The sequence below is a fragment of the Lethenteron reissneri genome, chromosome 26 (genome assembly GCF_015708825.2).
Source record: "Lethenteron reissneri isolate LAM-NWPU_2019-01 chromosome 26, ASM1570882v1, whole genome shotgun sequence".
NCBI lineage: Eukaryota > Metazoa > Chordata > Hyperoartia > Petromyzontiformes > Petromyzontidae > Lethenteron > Lethenteron reissneri.
The window spans coordinates 24,656,725-24,677,878 of NC_083804.1; the positions used below are offsets into that span (position 1 = coordinate 24,656,725).

At 53.3% G+C, this 21,154-nt stretch overlaps 1 protein-coding gene across 1 annotated transcript in view; it reads right to left on the reverse strand.

Moving 5' to 3' along the window:
• The window catches only part of LOC133347921 (uncharacterized), a 29,658-nt gene extending 17,796 nt beyond the window's left edge, over window positions 1-11,862 (reverse strand). Inside the window, exons 1-5 of the mRNA XM_061560671.1 lie at window positions 11,806-11,862; window positions 4,542-4,627; window positions 3,042-3,166; window positions 1,755-1,880; window positions 338-426 (exon numbers count right to left, since the gene is read on the reverse strand). Coding sequence (XP_061416655.1) covers window positions 338-426; window positions 1,755-1,880; window positions 3,042-3,166; window positions 4,542-4,621 — 420 coding nt within the window. The 5' untranslated portion in view covers window positions 4,622-4,627; window positions 11,806-11,862. The remainder of the gene's footprint in view (window positions 1-337; window positions 427-1,754; window positions 1,881-3,041; window positions 3,167-4,541; window positions 4,628-11,805) is intronic.
• Window positions 11,863-21,154: the final 9,292 nt, after the last annotated feature.

Below are 21,154 nucleotides of genomic sequence, written 5' to 3' on the forward strand. Positions count from 1 at the left end.
CAGTCACGAAAGCTTCAAATCTAGAATCTGATACTAGCTATCATCTACTACTCGCCATCATCTACTACTCACCATCATCTACTACCCGCCATCATCTACTACTCGCCATCATCTAATACCCGCCATTATCTACTACTCACCGTCATCTACTACTCACCATCATCTACTACTCACCGTCATCTACTACTCGCCATCATCTACTACTCACCTTCATCTACTACTCACCATCGTCTACTCACCGCGTGTCTCCCCACGTATCCCCGCGTCTCCTCGTGTGTCCCCGCGTCTCCCCACGTCTCCCTGTGTCTCCCCCGTGTCTCCCCGTGTGTCCCTGTACCGGCTCAGTCTTGCTGCGCTCCCACAACGGCTGGTGCTTCAGGATGTCCAGGAGATGTTTGATGGTGCCGCACTGACCCACAGCACGGCCTGACACAACCACAACAACAACCACATCAACAACCACATCAACAACAATCATATCAACAACCACGCAACCACAAACACCACCACTACCACCACTCCACAGCACCACCACCACTACCACCACCACTCTCTACTCTACTCTACCACCACTACAACCACTCTCTACTCTACTCTACCACCACTACAACCACTCTCTACTCTACTCTACCACCATGACAACCACTCTCTACTCTACTTTACCACCACTATCACCACTCTCTACTCTACTCTACCACCACTACAACCACTCTGTACTCTACCACCACTACAACCACTCTCTACTCTACCATCACTATCACCACTCTCTACTCTACTCTACCACCACTACAACCACTCTCTACTCTACTCTACCACCACTATCACCACTCTCTACTCTACTCTACCACCACTATCACCACTCTCTACTCTACTCTACCACCACTACAACCACTCTGTACTCTACCACCACTACAACCACTCTCTACTCTACCACCACTATCACCACTCTCTACTCTACTCTACCACCACTACAACCACTCTCTACTCTACCACCACTACCACCACTCTCTACTCTACTCTACCACCACTATCACCACTCTCTACTCTACTCTACCACCACTACCACCACTCTCTACTCTATTCTACCACCACTACCACCACTCTCTACTCTACTCTACCACCACTACAACCACTCTCTACTCTACTCTACTACCACTACCACAACTCTCTACTCTAACACCACTATCACCACTCTCTACTCTATTCTACCACCACTACCACCAGTCTCTACTCTACTCTACCACCACTACAACCACTCTCTACTCTACTCTACCACCACTACAACCACTCTCTACTCTACTCTACCACCACTATCACCACTCTCTACTCTACTCTACCACCACTACAACCACTCTCTACTCTACCATCACTATCACCACTCTCTACTCTACTCTACCACCACTACAACCACTCTCTACTCTACCACCACTACCACCACTCTCTACTCTACCACCACTATCACCACTCTCTACTCTACTCTACCACCACTACAACCACTCTGTACTCTACCACCACTACAACCACTCTCTACTCTACCACCACTATCACCACTCTCTACTCTACTCTACCACCACTACAACCACTCTCTACTCTACCACCACTACCACCACTCTCTACTCTACTCTACCACCACTATCACCACTCTCTACTCTACTCTACCACCACTATCTACTCTACTCTACCACCACTACAACCACTCTCTACTCTACTCTACCACCACTATAACCACTCTCTACTCGCTCCGTGATGCTCACCCATTGCTGGGCTGGAGTCCGTGTATTTCATCAGAACGTCCACAGTGGCGTTGATGGGTCTGAAGTTTGCGTCGGGCACCGGTGAGTCCTTGTCCGACAGAGACGTGAGAGCCTGGGCCAGTAGCTCTGTGTGGAGACAGAGACACACGGAGACATGGGGACACAGACACACGGACACACAGAGCCACCCACTCATAGACACATGGACATGAGAGCACCACGTGTGGAGGCACGCCGCTGTGTACGTGCGAACAGTGCGAGTTCACGCACGTGACCGTACGCCACCGCGTACATGCCTGTAGGTGATTGTGTGTGCCTGCACATGCGTGTGTGTGCGTATTTGTGCGCGTGAGTGTGGCGTCTGTGTAAGCTGACCGCCCATCTGCTTGCGTTGCAGCTAAGACTGATGTCGATATGAATGTGCTCTACGTGTGAGCTGTGCGAGTGAGCTGTGTGTGCTGTTTGTGTGAGCTGTGTGTGAGAGTGAGCTGTGAGTGAGGTGAGCTGTGTGTGAGAGTGAGCTGTGAGTGAGAGTGAGCTGTGTGTGAGAGTGAGCTGTGAGTGAGCTGTGAGTGAGAGTGTGAGAGTGAGCTATGAGTGAGAGTGAGCTGTGAGTGAGCTGTGAGTGAGCTGTGTGTGAGAGTGAACTGTGAGTGAGAGTGAGCTGTGAGTGAGCTGTGAGTGAGCTGTGTGTGAGAGTGAGCTATGAGTGAGAGTGAGCTGTGAGTGAGCTGTGAGTGAGCTGTGTGTGAGAGTGAGCTGTGAGTGAGAGTGAGCTGTGTGTGAGAGTGAGCTATGAGTGAGCTGTGTGTGAGAGTGAGCTGTGAGTGAGAGTGAGCTGTGAGTGAGAGTGTGAGAGTGAGCTATGAGTGAGAGTGAGCTGTGAGTGAGCTGTGAGTGAGCTGTGAGTGAGAGTGAGCTGTGAGTGAGCTGTAAGTGAGAGTGTGAGAGTGAGCTATGAGTGAGAGTGAGCTGTGAGTGAGAGTGAGCTGTGAGTGAGCTGTGAGTGAGAGTGAGCTGTGTGTGAGAGTGAGCTGAGTGTGAGCTGTGAGCTGTGAATGAGAGTGAGCTGTGAGAGTGAGCTGTGTGTGAGAGTGAGCTGTGAGTGAGAGTGAGCTGTGTGTGAGAGTGAGCTGTGAGTGAGAGTGAGCTGTGTGTGTGAGTGAGCTGTGTGTGTGAGTGAGCTGTGTGTGAGTGAGCTGTGTGAGAGTGAGCTGTGTGAGAGTGAGCTGTGTGTGAGAGTGAGCTGTGTGTGAGAGTGAGCTATGAGTGAGCTGTATCACTGACCAGCTGCTCCCTGCTGCACCATCACGTCCGCCACATCCTCACTGAGGCTCTTGGGCAGCCTATTGAGCTTCTCACTGAGATCACCGAGCTTCTGCATGGGAGGGAGGAAGGTGGCCACCTGGTACCTGCACAGCGTGACACTCGCATGTTAACTGTTGTTAACTCTCACACCATGGTAACTGTTGTTAACTCTCACACCATGGTAACTGCTATTACCTTTGATACCATGGTGGGGGTAGAGGGGTAGTGGAAGGGGTCGTGGTGGGGGTGGTGGAGGGTGGTTGTTTACACACCGCACCAGATACTCATTTTGAGGCCGAATCGACCTAAGGGAGGCCCATGACCGGTTCAGATAATCGTTACCGGCGTTGGCCGTGGTCGGGAATCGAACTCGGGTCGCTGGGTTCGTAGCACAGAGCCGACCACTCCACTAGCCCAGCGGCGTGCACAGTGACACACTGCGTGGTGGTGCACAGTGACACACTGCGTGGTGGTGCACAGTGACACACTGCGTGGTGGTGCACAGTGACACACTGCATGGTGGTGCACAGTGACACACTGCGTGGTGGTGCACAGTGACACACTGCGTGGTGGTGCACAGTGACACACTGCGTGGTGGTGCACAGTGACACACTGCGTGGTGGTGCACAGTGACGCACTGCGTGGTGGTGCACAGTGACGCACTGCCTGGTGGTGCACAGTGACGCACTGCGTGGTGGTGCACAGTGACACACTGCGTGGTGGTGCACAGTGACACACTGCGTGGTGGTGCACAGTGACACACTGCGTGGCGGTGCACAGTGACACACTGCGTGGTGGTGCACAGTGACACACTGTGTGGTGGTGCACAGTGACGCACTGCGTGGTGGTGCACAGTGACACACTGCGTGGTGGTGCACAGTGACACACTGCGTGGTGGTGCACAGTGACACACTGCCTGGTGGTGCACAGTGACACACTGCGTGGTGGTGCACAGTGACACACTGCGTGGCAGTGCACAGTGACACACTGCGTGGTGGTGCACAGTGACACACTGCGTGGTGGTGCACAGTGACACACTGCGTGGTGGTGCACAGTGACACACTGCGTGGTGGTGCACAGTGACACACTGCCTGGTGGTGCACAGTGACACACTGCCTGGTGGTGCACAGTGACACACTGCCTGGTGGTGCACAGTGACACACTGCGTGGCGGTGCCCAGTGACACACTGCGTGGTGGTGCACAGTGACACACTGCGTGGTGGTGCACGGCGACACGTGGAGTGGGGCACTGCCGCTCTCCACGCGTCGCCTCGCACAGCTCAGACGCACGGAGAGAACCCCGTCGCTGACGCCCACTGAGCCACTGAGCCCCCCCCTTGTGTGTGGGATCACGTCCTCGTGCTCAGGAGAGGAATGACGCAAAGAGAAGTCAGAGACTCGTCGCCGGAATAGTTGGACGCTCGGCCGTCTCCGAACCCCGCGGTCTCCATCTTGCGCAATCCTCGCTGCGTCTCTCACCTGCTGCCGCCGTCGAGCTTCTTGATGTCGTCGACGCATCGCTGCACCAGCAGCTTGTGGGCCTCCACTTCCGCCGCCATCGTCTCCTGAGGCACAAGCGACACAACGGACAGCTCGCACCGCACACCGCCACCGGGGCCGGAGCAGCTCGTGAGGCCCCCCGTAGTTCACAGGCCCTCCTCTAGACCCTCATCAACACTAATAGATACTCGTGAACAATCACCACTAATATATAATCGTGAACAATCACCACTAATAGATACTCGTGAACAATCACCACTCATAGATACTCGAGACCAATCATCACTAATAGATACTCGTGAACAATCACCACTAATAGATACTCGTGAACAATCACCACTATTAGATACTCGTGAACAATCACCACTAATAGATACTCGTGAACAATCACCACTAATAGATACTCGTGAACAATAACCACTATTAGATACTCGTGAACAATCACCACTATTAGATACTCGTGAACACTCATCACTAATAGATACTCGTGAACAATCACCACTAATAGATACTCGTGAACAATAACCATTATTAGATACTCGTGAACAATCACCACTAATAGATACTCGTGAACAATCACCACTAATAGATACTCGTGAACACTCATCACTAATAGATACTCGTGAACAATCACCACTATTAGATACTCGTGAACAATCACCACTAGTAGATACTCGTGAACAATCATCACTAATAGATACTCGTGAACAATCATCACCAATAGATACTCGTGAACAATCACCACTATTAGATACTCGTGAACAATCATCACTAATAGATACTCGTGAACAATAACCACTATTAGATACTCGTGAACAATCACCACTAATAGATACTCGTGAACAATCACCACTAATAGATACTCGTGAACACTCATCACTAATAGATACTCGTGAACAATCACCACTATTAGATACTCGTGAACAATCACCACTAGTAGATACTCGTGAACAATCATCACTAATAGATACTCGTGAACAATCATCACCAATAGATACTCGTGAACAATCACCACTATTAGATACTCGTGAACAATCATCACTAATAGATACTCGTGAACAATCATCACCAATAGATACTCGTGAACAATCACCACTATTAGATACTCGTGAACAATCATCACTAATAGATACTCGTGAACAATCATCACCAATAGATACTCGTGAACAATCACCACTAATAGATACTCGTGAACAATCACCACTATTAGATACTCGTGAACAATCACCACTAATAGATACTCGTGAACAATCACCACTAATAGATACTCGTGAACAATAACCACTATTAGATACTCGTGAACAATCACCACTAATAGATACTCGTGAACACTCATCACTAATAGATACTCGTGAACAATCACCACTAATAGATACTCGTGAACAATAACCACTATTAGATACTCGTGAACAATCACCACTAATAGATACTCGTGAACAATCACCACTAATAGATACTCGTGAACACTCATCACTAATAGATCATCATGGCTTGGCTTCGCGAACGAAGATCTAGGAAGGACATCCACGTCTTCTGCAGGCACGCTGGTGGCTGAAGAGGCCTATGCGGGACAAGCAGGTCCTGCCACAACAGCTGCAAGTATAGGTCTCATCTGGGATGGGTGCTGAGGGATCATGGTTCTTCCTCCTTCTCCTTTTGTCCTCCATACGGGCCCTGCGGGTATCTTCGAAGAAGGAGGTGGCCTGGTGGACTGTGTGCCGCCAGGAGTTGCGATCAGCTGCTTGTGTTGCCCACTGACGGTGATCGATGCAGCAAGCAGTGAGGGACTTCTTCAGGGAGTCTTTGTATCGCTTTCGTGGTGCCCCTATGTCGCGATGGCCAGAGGACAGTTCCCCATACAGCACGATCTTAGGCAAGCGGTGGTTCTCCATCCTGGCGATGTGCCCTGCCCAACGAAGCTGTGTCTTGAGGACCATGGCCTCGATGCTGATGACCTTCGCTGACTTGAGGACTTCAGTGTTGGCGACGAAGTCACTCCAGTGAATATTGAAGATTGTGCGGAGGCAGCGCTGATGGAAACGCTCGAGGAGACTCAGGTGACGACGGTACGTAACCCAGGACTCAGCGCCATACAGGAGAGTGGTCAGCACAACAGCTTTGTAGACGTTGACCTTTGTGGCTCTTTTAAGGTTTCTGTTGTTCCAGACACGTTTGTATAGTCTGCCAAATGCACTGTTTGCCTTGGCCAGCCTGTTGTCGACTTCGTTGTCGATCTTGGCGTCAGACGAGATGACGCACCCCAAGTAGCTGAACTGGTGGACAGCTTTCAGTTCTGTTTGTTCAATGAAGATGCTTGGTGGATGGTGCTCCTCATGGGGTGCGGACTGATGAAGAACTTCAGTCTTCCTCAGGCTGACTTCAAGGCCGAAGATCTGAGCTGTTTTCGCGAAACAGGACGTAATTCGCTGCATAGCTGCCTCTGTATGAGCAAGGAGGGCGGCATCGTCAGCAAAAAGCAGCTCCCTGATCAGTTGCTCCATGGTCTTTGTGTGGGCCTGCAAACGCCTCAGGTTGAACACGCTCCCGTCGAGACGAAAACGGATGTATACGCCATCAGCGTCGTCGAGGTCCTCTGTGACCTGCTGGAGCATCATGCTGAACAAAATGGTGAACAGCGTGGGAGCAAGAACACAGCCCTGTTTCACGCCGTTTGCAATAGGGAAGGGCTGCGAGAGATTGTTGCTATTTCTGACTTGTCCAAGCTGATCTTCATGAAGCTGGACGATCATGGTGAGGAACTTCGGTGGGCAGCCTAGCTTGTCCAGGATTTTCCAAAGTCCCTGCCTGCTCACGGTGTCAAACGCTTTTGTCAGGTCCACAAAGGTGACGTACAGTGCTTTGTTTTGCTCCCGGCACTTTTCCTGAATCTGCCTCAGGACAAACACCATGTCTGTGGTTCCCCGGTTGGCTCTAAAGCCACACTGGGTCTCTGGGAGGTGATCTTCAGCTATTGCGGGTACCAGTCTATTCAGCAGTACTCTTGCGAGGATTTTGCCGGCGACGGACAGAAGTGTTATGCCACGATAATTGGAACAGTCTGATTTCTCCCCTTTGTTCTTGTACAGGGTGATGATGACTGCATGTTTGAGATCTTGAGGGAGTTTACCCTGCTCCCAGCAGCAGACGAAGAATTCATGGAGTTTGGTGTGCAGTGCTGGGCCTCCGTTCTTCCATACTTCAGGAGGGATGCCATCGACTCCTGCAGCTTTACCACTCTTCAGCTGTTTAATGGCTTCCTCAGTCTCTTGTAATGTTGGTGCCACATCCAGTTCGGTTTTCACTGGTTGTTGTGGGATGCGGTCAATCGCTGGTTCTTGGACTGAGCGGCTAGCATTGAAGAGCGTGTAGAAGTGCTCAGACCAGCGGTTCAGGATTGAGTCCTTTTCAGTGAGCAGTTTTTTCCCGTCTGCACTCCGCAGGGGGCTCAGGATTTGGTACGAGGGGCCATATACCGCTTTTAGGGCTTCGTAGAATCCCCTGTAGTCGCCAGTATCAGCGCAAACCTGTGTTTTTACTGCGAGGTTGGTCCACCACTCGTTCTGAATCTCTCGAAGCTTGCGCTGGATGGTGCTGCATTCCAGGCGGAAGGCTGCTTTTTTGTGCGGGCAGGATGGTCGGGCCAGGTGGGCCTGGTGTGCTGATCTCTTCTTTGACAGCAGCTCCTGGACTTCTAAGTTGTTCTCATCGAACCAATCTCTGTTTTTCTTCGTGGAGAATCCGAGGGTATCTTCAGATGTTTGCAGAACAACAGTTTTGATGCGGTCCCACAGCACTTCAGGAATCGGAGGCGAGTCTCCTAGGCAGCTCGGTTCCTCTAGCCTAGATCGTAGGCTTTTCTGGAAAGCTGCTTTGACCGCGGCAGACTGAAGGCTGCAGACTTTGAGCTTCTTCCTCGGGGCGCCACCGTTTCTTGGTCTGGGTTTAAAGTGAAAGCTGAGTTTGCAGCGGACAAGACGGTGGTCTGTGTGACACTCGGCGCTGGGCATTACCCTGGTGTGAAAGACATCTTTTAGGTCACGCTGGCGCACAAGGATGTAGTCTATGAGATGCCAATGTTTTGACCGAGGGTGCATCCAGGTTGTTTTCAGACTGTCTTTCTGCTGGAAGATGGTGTTGGTAATGGAAAGCTGCTGTTCTGCACAGAGTTCAAGTAACAAGCGTCCATTGTCGTTGCAGCTGCCCACGCCGTGCCTTCCAAGTACGCCTTTCCAGGTTTCCGAGTCTCTGCCCACTCTGGCGTTGAAGTCGCCAAGGATGACAATCTTGTCGTCAGCTGGGATATCCTGCAGAAGGTTGCGTAGGTCGGAGTAAAACTTGTCTTTATCAGCGGGATCTGCCTGGAGAGTTGGAGCGTACACACTGAGCAGCGTTGCGTGTTGTTGGTCACGAAGTGGTAGACGCATTGAGATGATGCGGTCAGAGTGGCCGGTTGGCAGGCTTGTAAGCTTGGTAGCGATAGAGTCCCTGATCATGAAGCCGACACCTGAACGGCGTCTCTCTGCCGCTGGTTTACCTGACCAGTAGAGAGTGTAACCTGCGCCATGCTCCCTCAGACTGCCTTCCTCTGAAAAGCGGATTTCGCTGAGGGCGGCGATGTCAACATCCAGCCGAGCGAGTTCGTGTGCAATTAGAGCAGATCGTCGCTCAGGTCGAGTGCTGTCAGCTGAGTCTAGCATGGTTCTGATGTTCCAGCATGCGAGTTTGAGTCCTTTCCCACCTTTTAAGGCGAGTGGGATGCGCCGTCGATTCTTTGATGTAATTCGACCGCATATGAAGATGCCCGTTGACCGCGGTAAGCCAACTGAGGGAGGAGGAGACGAGCTTTGTTTAGGCCACCTTTTCTAGGCCCCTCTCCGTGTGGAGCAAGCAGTGCTGTCCCTAGAAAAGGCTGCTTGGTCGCTCAGGGTGCTGCCGGGTGATGATGTCGTTTCCAGGTCATCATCAGACGACCACTTGCGCCTGAGCCGCCTGCATGCAGGATTGAGACTGCGGCTGCCAGTGTCATCTTACACCTGCCGAGTTCGCCCCTTTCCCATCGCTACAGGACTTAGTGAGACCGGGGGGGGGGGGGGGGGGGTAGACGTGAAGATGTCCTTCTTGCCTGCGCAAAGGAGCTTTCAAGTGGAGTGCAATGTGCGCAGAACTGACCCCACCCTTTAAACCCGGGGTTCGTCTGCCATGGCCTAGCAAGCTGGGACGGTGACAGCGAGGTCCTCGGGCCGTAGGTTTTACATCAGAGTTTCCTTCTCCTAGGTAGACAGCCTTCCAAGGCTGAAGAGATCCACCTTCCCTGCTATTTCAAACCATAGCTGGTAGGCCACAGCCGCAGTCCACAGTAACGAAGTGGCGCGCCTTAGTCCCGAACACTTGGCCGTTGGGTCCTAACGAGACCCTTCCGCCCTGGCCGGTGACTCCGTCGTGGGAGTTCATTCGCCCAGTGATGCAGTGTTGACATCACCCCCTCACGTCGTTTAGCCCGCCAGCTGAAGCGGTTTACCGGGGTGTGGCACTAGGAGCCAGACGTCAGAGATTTAGGAGATGGATGAGGACCAGTGTTTCCGTCCACTCAAAAATTGAGTGCAGCTACCAGAAAACAAAGGTACTACCTCTACCCAGAGCTCCCTACACCCCTCACAATCATCACTAATAGATACTCGTGAACAATCATCACCAATAGATACTCGTGAACAATCACCACTATTAGATACTCGTGAACAATCATCACTAATAGATACTCGTGAACAATCACCACTATTAGATACTCGTGAACAATCACCACTAGTAGATACTCGTGAACAATCATCACTAATAGATACTCGTGAACAATCATCACCAATAGATACTCGTGAACAATCACCACTATTAGATACTCGTGAACAATCATCACTAATAGATACTCGTGAACAATAACCACTATTAGATACTCGTGAACAATCACCACTAATAGATACTCGTGAACAATCACCACTAATAAATACTCGTGAACACTCATCACTAATAGATACTCGTGAACAATCACCACTATTAGATACTCGTGAACAATCACCACTAGTAGATACTCGTGAACAATCATCACTAATAGATACTCGTGAACAATCATCACCAATAGATACTCGTGAACAATCACCACTATTAGATACTCGTGAACAATCATCACTAATAGATACTCGTGAACAATCATCACCAATAGATACTCGTGAACAATCACCACTATTAGATACTCGTGAACAATCATCACTAATAGATACTCGTGAACAATCATCACCAATAGATACTCGTGAACAATCACCACTAAAAGATACTCGTGAACAATCACCACTAATAGATACTGGTGAACAATCACCACTAATAGATACTCGTGAACAATCACCACTAATAGATACTCGTGAACAATCACCACTAATAGATACTCGTGAACAATCACCACTAAAAGATACTCGTGAACAATCAGCACTAATAGATACTCGATAATTGGTTCTTTACCCTTCTATCTGGCAACAAGGGTAAAGAACCAATTATCATATTTTTACTGGCAAATGAGGTCCCCATAGTAATAGATACTCGTGAACAATCACCACTAATAGATACTGGTGAACAATCATCATTAAAAGATATTCGTGAACAATCGCCACTATTAGATGCTCGTGAACAATCACCACTAATAGATACTGGTGAACAATCATTATTAGATATTCGTGAACAATCACCACTAATAGATACTCGTGAACAATCACCACTCATAGAGCCACTCAACACAGTCGTTGTTGACGAACACGTTTGATTCGTCTCGGAGTCAGGAAGCTCTCGGGGCTCAGAGACTCAAACGGAGACCACGACCCCTCCCCTTGTTCCCCCCGCAGCCCCCCGCCCCCCGCTGGGCGTGTTCGCACGGTGACGTCACCGCCGGGGATTTCCGAAGCGGCGCGGCGCGGGTCCGGGTCGGGTTGAGAGAAACGCCGCGGAAATCCCCTTCGCCAGGGGACCAATCAGAGCGCGCGACGAGCCCCGTTGCCCCGCTCCGATTGGTCGCTGTCTCGGCACGTAAACACTCACTAGTTAACTCACTCGCTATTTAACTCGCTCACTATTTAACTCACTATTTAACTACCGCTCTGCTCGGGGCTCAGAGAGCCCGAGACCAGGACCCCGTGTCCCCCTCACCCCGTGTCCCACCCTCACCCCGTGCCCCCGTGTCCCCCTCTGTCCCCATGTCCCCCCTCACCTGGTGGTGTCTCTGAGCTCTCGGGGTCTTCGCCTCTCGCCTCCTCTCGCTGCGCAGCTTCTGACAACAAACAGAAGCCGCAGCTGTCACTCAACTAGCACGCCCCGCCCCCTGATCCTCCTACAACCGCCCTGCACCCCGGTTTCCAGCGCGGCGCTGGAAACCCCCTTGAGCAGCAGGCGACCAATCGGGGCACGGGACGAGCCCTGCTGCCCCGTTCCGATTGGCCGCGCTCCGATCGCTCGTGCGCTCTGATTGGTACCTGGTGCGATGTGTAAACATCGCCATTGGGGAGACAAAGGCGGCCGGGCGTGGTGTTGGCCACCCACCCCCTCGTGTGCCGTGCTGGCCTTCATAGGTGCTCGCTAACAGCACTTGCCCCTACAGTCTGTTAAGGCTACACGAGGGATCTTTGTCTGAGTGCGTGAGTGTGTCTGTGTTGTGTCTGAGTGCTGTAATGAGCCCAAGGGGCTGGATCTATGCCGTTTTCGTCTTATTCCAGCAAGCAAGAATCGCCATTCGCCACTAAGTGGCGGTGACGTCACCACAACGCTTGTGCCAGGCTATGTGCACCTTGAGGCCACGAAGTGTCGAACGCCCGCTGGCAGGTCACGGGGCAGACCCAGCAGGTGCCACGGGTCGACTGACTGAGATGACCGAGACGACTGGCTGATGCACCACCTGTGCCCCCACTGTGCCAACTTGCTGTGCTTTAGCCACCCGGCGCTCCGCTCTTTGTTGTGAGCGTCGCTCCTCCGCCCTCCGTTGTTGTTGGAGGGCGACTGCCTTCAACTGCCCAGTAGCAACGTCCTTCACGAGCCTCCTCCACAGAGGCCGATCTTGACACCGCTGGTACCAGTCATCGGCAAGTCCACTCAGCTCCACGTCCTCCTGTACCACATCACTCCATCTCTTCTCTAGCCCGTGCCACGCCCGTTTAGCCCCCTCGATCCGGCCGAACAAAAGCTGTTTAGGCATGCGGTGGCTGGGCATGCGGGCTACATGACCCAGCCAACGCAGCCTTGCCTGCTGGAGGAGTTCACCGATGGGACTTTGCCCAGATCTTTCAAGGATTTGTGAGCTCACACAATCCAGCCTGGTTAAACCCAGGATGAATCGTAGGTAGGCCAGCCTAAATGTTTCCAACCGGCGAAGATGCTCCATTAAGGGGGTCCACGTTTCGCAAGCGTAGAGAAGGGAGGGAATGACCGTGGCCGAGAAGCAGAGGTCGCAATCGGGTACCCGATACCCGGCTACCTGTACCCGGCCGGGTATGGGTAGCCGGGTACCCGATTGCGACCCTGGTGCGGCCGGGTACGGGTAGGCCGTGAGTCACTGGTGAGTCACCGTTTGTCACTCATTTCCCAACATCTTGTCTCTTCTCACAATTCAAGTTCCTAGAATCAACCCACCCGCGCCTGCAACATGGCTTCATCCCAGAGGTCACAATCGCGTACCCGTACCCTACCCGATACCCGGCCGGGTAAGGGTAGCCGGATATCGGGTAGGGTACGGGTACGGGTACGGGTACCCAGCGGCGCCTCGCTGAGCCTTCGACGGCAGCTTTGTGGTGCCTCGTGCTGGCCTTGTGCTCTGCTCTCACGCGGCTCGTTCTTCGTTACTGTCTCCCACAGCACCCATCGCCGGTGAATACTTTTACGTCTGCGGCTGTGTTCTTGTCAACACGGCCATTGGGTAGAATCACCAACGTGATGCATGGAGAAGACATCGTTGTTTGCCTTCCGAGGTTGTTTTCGGTGCGCATCCGATGTTCACATTGAACATCATCATTATTATTGTTGTTGCTACCCACGTGACTTTACCGAAAGAACCAAAGAGTATGGATTCCTGCGCGTCACGAGAGCGTCAACTCGAGACTGTTCACATTGAAATAAAAAGGCGGCGTGGGGTCGCTCGACCGACGTCTTTCCTTTGACGTCTCATCCCTCTGACGAGTCCCTGAAGCGAGAAGGACGAGAGGGGGAGGGCTGCTGGGTGTAGGGGGGGAGAGGGGCAGGAGCAGCAGCAGCAGGAGGAGGAGAAGGCGGCAACGATCCGCACGCATCACGTTTCAGGGCTCCAGTTTGGGTCTCGTCTGCGATGCCACCTCGAGGTCCAAGGGAAGGGGCCTGGAGAACAATGCACAACAACAACAATGCACAACAACAACAATGGGCAACAACAACAACAATGGGCAACAACAACAATAAGCAACAACAATGGGCAACGACAACAATGGGCAACAACAACAATGCGCAACAACAACAGCCGCCATTCACCACGAAGTGGCGGAGACGCCTTCCCCCGCACCTTCAATCGGCGCGTGTGGCTACGTACGGTGCGAAAGAAGTTCACCATATCTACATTGTGCCAGGCTAGGTGCACTCCGCTCGTTGTTGTGAGCGTCGCTCCTCTGCCCTCATCCGCTGGTTGTTGGAGGGCGACTGCCTCCGACTGCCCACCCAGAGTCGTCCCGCCCGAGCGCACAGGCGCAGCGATCCAGCGGCGAGTCGCTGCTGGTTGACCTCTGGTTGACCTCCCACTCGCAGCTCGCACCTGCGAGTTCGATTCCCGCCCACGGCCACCAACGCGAGTGGCGGATTATCTGAACGAGTCCAGGACATTCTCCCCAAGGTCGACTCAGCCTCAACGGAGTAGCTGGTGCTGCATGTAGAACATCGCAACGAGGAAGACAAAGGCGGCCGGGCGTGTTGCTGGCCACCCACCCCCTCGTGTGCCGTGACTGCCTTCATGGGAGCTGACAGGACTTGCCCCAAGGCCTGTGAAGGCTACACGGGGGGTCTTTGTTGTTTCGCAGCCCTCGGCGTGCCACGGAATCTGGGCACAGAGGCTCCGGCAGGTCGGGTTACTCAGCCCGCCCGCCAGCCGCTCAATAATTCATCCCCGCCGCTCGTTACTCCCGCAGCAGGGGCAGCCCCCGCCTGGACGATGCCTCCACACGGGGGTCGAGGCCGGGCGGGACGGGTCGCTCAGCCCGAGGGGGACCTCCACCAGCTGCGTGCTGCGGCTGGGCCACGTCTCACACTTCTTGGGAGGAGAACTGCTCAGTTCGTGGCGCAGCCTTTGCCCCTCAGCTCGGCTCGATGAGTCTTGGACGGTTGCCACTGACTCGAAGGGCTCCGCAGTGCGGCTGCGTGGTCGTCGGCTCTAGGTGGACGTTGGCGACCCGTGGCTCGCGGACGCACCGCCCGTGAAGGTAAAGTTCGCGGTGCTCTCATCTCGTTCTTCCTCCGCGGTGCGAGTCTCATCATCCCCTTGCGCACGAGGGCAGCCACGTGACGATGTCGACGTCTGCTGCTGCCCGCGACGAGAGGCCTCCAGCGAAGATAGCTCGCGTCGCGGGCCACAGTCTGGCTCGCATGGCCACGGTCACACCACTTATTGTCTTTCATGTATCTCTGTGTATCTATTAGAGTATCTCGATGAGTCCTGTATGCATCTCCGTGCCCCTATGGGTTTACTCTCTGGGTCCACAGTCTGGCTCGCATGGCCACAGCTGCGCTGCTGCGGCGAACGACTTCCATTTGGGATCCGTGCACGAGACACGCGAGGGGGCTGCCCCCCCCCCCAACAGGGTGAGCCGCTACCCCCCAGGCGAGCAATGCCCCAGGGCACTGCCCCGGTGCTCGCCTCGGCAGAGGCGGCGGCCGTGAGGGCAGCTGCGCCCTGACGCGTCACAGAGCACCCTCTGCTGTACAGGAGATGTTGACTACCTCGCCTGGCGTGCAGGAGATGTTGACTACCTCGCCTGCTGTACAGGAGATGTTGACTACCTCGCCTGGCGTGCAGGAGATGTTGACTACCTCGCCTGCTGTACAGGAGATGTTGACTACCTCGCCTGGTGTGCAGGAGATGTTGACTACCTCGCCTGGTGTGCAGTAGATGTTGACTACCTCGCCTGGTGTGCAGGAGATGTTGACTACCTCGCCTGGTTTACAGAAGATGTTGACTACCTCGCCTGGTGTGCAGGAGATGTTGACTACCTCGCCTGGTGTACAGGAGATGTTGACTACCTCGCCTGGTGTGCAGGAGATGTTGACTACCTCGCCTGGTGTACAGGAGATGTTGACTACCTCGCCTGGTGTGCAGGAGATGTTGACTACCTCGCCTGGTGTACAAGAGATGTTGACTACCTCGCCTGGTGTGCAGGAGATGTTGACTCCCTCGCCTGGTGTACAGGAGATGTTGACTACCTCGCCTGGTGTACAGGAGATGTTGACTACCTCGCCTGGCGTGCAGGAGATGTTGACTACCTCGCCTGCTGTACAGGAGATGTTGACTACCTCGCCTGGCGTGCAGGAGATGTTGACTACCTCGCCTGCTGTACAGGAGATGTTGACTACCTCGCCTGGTGTGCAGGAGATGTTGACTACCTCGCCTGGTGTGCAGTAGATGTTGACTACCTCGCCTGGTGTGCAGGAGATGTTGACTACCTCGCCTGGTTTACAGAAGATGTTGACTACCTCGCCTGGTGTGCAGGAGATGTTGACTACCTCGCCTGGTGTACAGGAGATGTTGACTACCTCGCCTGGTGTGCAGGAGATGTTGACTACCTCGCCTGGTGTACAGGAGATGTTGACTACCTCGCCTGGTGTGCAGGAGATGTTGACTACCTCGCCTGGTGTACAAGAGATGTTGACTACCTCGCCTGGTGTGCAGGAGATGTTGACTCCCTCGCCTGGTGTACAGGAGATGTTGACTACCTCGCCTGGTGTACAGGAGATGTTGACTACCTCGCCTGGTGTACAGGAGATGTTGAATGCCTCGCCTGGTGTGCAGGAGATGTTGACTACCTCGCCTGGTGTACAGGAGATGTTGAATGCCTCGCCTGGTGTACAGGAGATGTTGAATGCCTCGCCTGGTGTACAGGAGATGTTGACTACCTCGCCTGGTGGACAGGAGATGTTGAATGCCTCGCCTGGTGTACAGGAGATGTTGACTACCTCGCCTGGTGTGCAGGAGATGTTGACTACCTCGCCTGGTGTACAGGAGATGTTGAATGCCTCGCCTGGTGTACAGGAGATGTTGACTACCTCGCCTGCTGTGCAGGAGGTCGCGGGTTCCATCGCCACCCTGACGACGCCTGCTGCTGCTCTATACTTGGAGTTTGTGTCTCTCTCTCTCTGCCAGTGGTCGCGTGGATTTTTCACCGGCTCCTTCCACATTTAGAATCTACGTGCAGGTATGTACTGCAGGATGCTTTACAAACATGTTAACACCACGAGAATTGTGCTGCCTCCTGGCTCTGGAGAAGATTCCAGACACGTGTTGACAATGAAGGCGAACAAGTGGAGACTCTCTGACTTGTTTAAGCTATTACTATACGGTTTGTTTTATCACGTCACAGAGTTTTATCCGTTCTTTTACCATGTAAAACGATAGTCCCATATAAGTGTTAACTGTGTTTGAAGCACCCTGTATATATTGGCGCTGCGTTCAAATTATTGGGCTGCTACTACAGATTTCCACATGCGAAGCCACTTGGCTGAGTCATCACGTGTGGCCAGGTCGCTTCTGAGAAAGAAGCTCGACAGCTGAGTGGGACTTGCAGCAGAACAAAGTGTCACAGTTTAGTAGTCGTGGGACTTGCCTGCTGCAGCAGAACACAGTGTCACGGTTTAGTAGTCGTGGGACTTGCCTGCTGCATCAGAACACAGTGTCACGGTTTAGTAGTCGTGAGACTTGCCTGCTGCAGCAGAACAAAGTGTCACGGTTTAGTAGTCGTGGGACTTGCCTGCTGCAGCAGAACACAGTGTCACGGTTTAGTAGTCGTGGGACTTGCCTGCTGCAGCAGAACACAGTGTCACGGTTTAGTAGTCGTGGGACTTGCCTGCTGCAGCAGAACACAGTGTCACGGTTTAGTAGTCGTGGGACTTGCCTGCTGCAGCAGAACACAGTGTCACGGTTTAGTAGTCGTGGGACTTGCCTGCTGCAGCAGAACAGTGTCACGGTTTAGTAGTCGTGGGACTTGCCTGCTGCAGCAGAACACAGTGTCACGGTTTAGTAGTCGTGGAGACTTACCTGCTGCAGCAGAACAAAGTGTCATAGTTTAGTAGTCGTGAGACTTGCCTGCTGCAGCAAAACACAGTGTCACGGTTTAGTAGTCGTGGGACTTGCCTGCTGCAGCAGAACAAAGTGTCACGGTTTAGTAGTCGTGGAGACTTACCTGCTGCAGCAGAACAAAGTGTCATAGTTTAGTAGTCGTGAGACTTGCCTGCTGCAGCAGAACACAGTGTCACGGTTTAGTAGTCGTGGGACTTGCCTGCTGCAGCAGAACAAAGTGTCACGGTTTAGTAGTCGTGGAGACTTACCTGCTGCAGCAGAACAAAGTGTCATAGTTTAGTAGTCGTGAGACTTGCCTGCTGCAGCAGAACACAGTGTCACGGTTTAGTAGTCGTGGGACTTGCCTGCTGCAGCAGAACAAAGTGTCACGGTTTAGTAGTCGTGGAGACTTACCTGCTGCAGCAGAACAAAGTGTCATAGTTTAGTAGTCGTGAGACTTGCCTGCTGCAGCAAAACACAGTGTCACGGTTTAGTAGTCGTGGGACTTGCCTGTTGCAGCAGAACAGTGTCACGGTTTAGTAGTCGTGGGACTTGCCTGCTGCATCAGAACACAGTGTCACGGTTTAGTAGTTGTGAGACTTGCCTGCTGCAGCAGAACAAAGTGTCACAGTTTAGTAGTCGTGAGACTTGCCTGCTGCAGCAAAACACAGTGTCACGGTTTAGTAGTCGTGGGACTTGCCTGCTGCAGCAGAACAAAGTGTCACAGTTTAGTAGTCGTGAGACTTGCCTGCTGCAGCAAAACACAGTGTCACGGTTTAGTAGTCGTGAGACTTGCCTGCTGCAGCAGAACACAGTGTCACGGTTTAGTAGTCGTGGGACTTGCCTGCTGCAGCAGAACAATGTGTCACGGTTTAGTAGTCGTGGGACTTGCCTGCTGCAGCAACAACAAAGTGTCACGGTTTAGTAGTCGTGAGACTTGCCTGCTGCAGCAGAACAAAGTGTCGCGGTTTAGTAGTCGTGGGACTTGCCTGCTGCAGCAGAACAAAGTGTCACGGTTTAGTAGTCGTGGGACTTGCCTGCTGCAGCAGAACAAAGTGTCACGGTTTAGTAGTCGTGGAGACTTGCCTGCTGCAACAGAACAAAGTGTCACGGTTTAGTAGTCGTGAGACTTGCCTGCTGCAGCAGAACAAAGTGTCACGGTTTAGTAGTCGTGGGACTTGCCTGCTGCAGCAGAACAAAGTGTCACGGTTTAGTAGTCGTGAGACTTGCCTGCTGCAGCAGAACAAAGTGTCACGGTTTAGTAGTCGTGGGACTTGCCTGCTGCAGCAGAACAAAGTGTCACGGTTTAGTAGTCGTGGGACTTGCCTGCTGCAGCAGAACAAAGTGTCACGGTTTAGTAGTCGTGGAGACTTGCCTGCTGCAGCAGAACAAAGTGTCACGGTTTAGTAGTCGTGGGACTTGCCTGCTGCAGCAGAACAAAGTGTCACGGTTTAGTAGTCGTGAGACTTGCCTGCTGCAGCAGAACAAAGTGTCACGGTTTAGTAGTCGTGGGACTTGCCTGCTGCAGCAACAACAAAGTGTCACGGTTTAGTAGTCGTGAGACTTGCCTGCTGCAGCAGAACAAAGTGTCACGGTTTAGTAGTCGTGGGACTTGCCTGCTGCAGCAGAACAAAGTGTCACGGTTTAGTAGTCGTGAGACTTGCCTGCTGCAGCAGAACAAAGTGTCACGGTTTAGTAGTCGTGGGACTTGCCTGCTGCAGCAGAACAAAGTGTCACGGTTTAGTAGTCGTGGAGACTTCACCCCGCGTCGTGTCCGCGTGCAGGGCTCTCTCCTCGCGGTGTCCCCATGGACGAGGAGGAGGGGGTCACGGCGAGCGCCTTCCTCGACTCCGTGCTCTGCTGCCTGCTGCACGACAGCGCGCTCTGTGCCCAGCCCTGCCCCGAGCACAGCAGAGGCACGTGTGTGTGTGTCTGTGTGAGTGTTTGTGTCTGTGTGTGTGTCTGTGTGTGTGACTGTGTGAGTGTGTCTGTGTGTCTGTGAGCTCCTCCGGCAGGCAAAGCTGCGTTGGCTCGGTCATGTAGCCCGCATGCCCAGCCACCGCATGCCTAAACAGCTTTTGTTCGCCCGGATCGAGGGGGCTAAACGGGCGCGGCACGGGCTAGAGAAGAGATGGAGTGATGTGGTACAGGAGGCCGTGGTGCCGAGTGGACTTGCCGATGACTGGTACCAGCGGTGTCAAGATCGGCCTCTGTGGAGGATGCTCGTGAAGGACGCTACTGGGCAGTTGGAGGCAGTCGCCCTCCAACAACAACGGAGGGCGGAGGAGCGACGCTCACAACAACGAGCGGAGCGCCGGGTCGCTAAAGCACAGCAAGTTGGCACAGTAGGGGGCACAGGTGGTGCATCAGCCAGTCATCTCGGTCATCTCGGTCAGTCGACCCGTGGCATCTGGGTCTGCCCCGTGACCTCCTGCCAGCGGGCGTTCGACACTTCACGTGGCCTCAAGGTGCACATGGCCTGGCACAAGCGTCGTGGAGACGTCACCGCCACTTAGTGGCGAATGGCGGTTGTTGTTGTTGTGTCTGTGTTTGTGTGTGAGTGTGAGTGTGTCTGTATGAGTGTGTGTGTGTCTGTGTGAGAGTGTGTGTCTGTGTGAGTGCTTGTCTGTGTGAGTGTGTGTCTCTGCATGTGTGGGGAGCGGTATTGTAGCGGTTAGCGCGCTGCGCTACAAACCTGGCGACTCTGGTTCGATTCCCGCTCACGGCCAACACGCAGTGATGATTATCTGAACCGGTCCTGGACCTCCCTTAGGTCGACTTAACCTCAAATGAGTATCTGCTGCAGTGTGTAAACATCGCCACTGGAGAGGCAAAGGCGGCCGGGTATGGTGTTGACCACCCACCCCCTAGTGTACCGTTCTGGCCTTCATAGGTGCTCGCTTACAGCACTTGCCCCTACAGTCTGATATGCCTATACGGGGGATGTGTGTCCGTGTGTGTCCGTGTGGGGAGTGGTAGTGTAGTGGTTAGCGCACTGCATTACGAACCCGGCCACACGAGTTCAATTCCTGCTCACGGCAACAGTGGCTTTTTATCTGAACCGGGCATGGGCCTCCCTTACGTCGACTCAGCCTCAAATGAGTACCTGGTGTGGTGTGTAAACATCGTAGATGGCCACCGCGCACCCCCTTGTGTGCTGTACCGGCCTTCATAGGTGCTCGCAAACAGAACTTGCTCAAGCAGTCTGTTAAGGCTATACGGGGGATCTTTGTATTTGTGTGTGTCTCTCTCTGTATGTATGTGTGAGTGTCTGACCGGCTCCAAT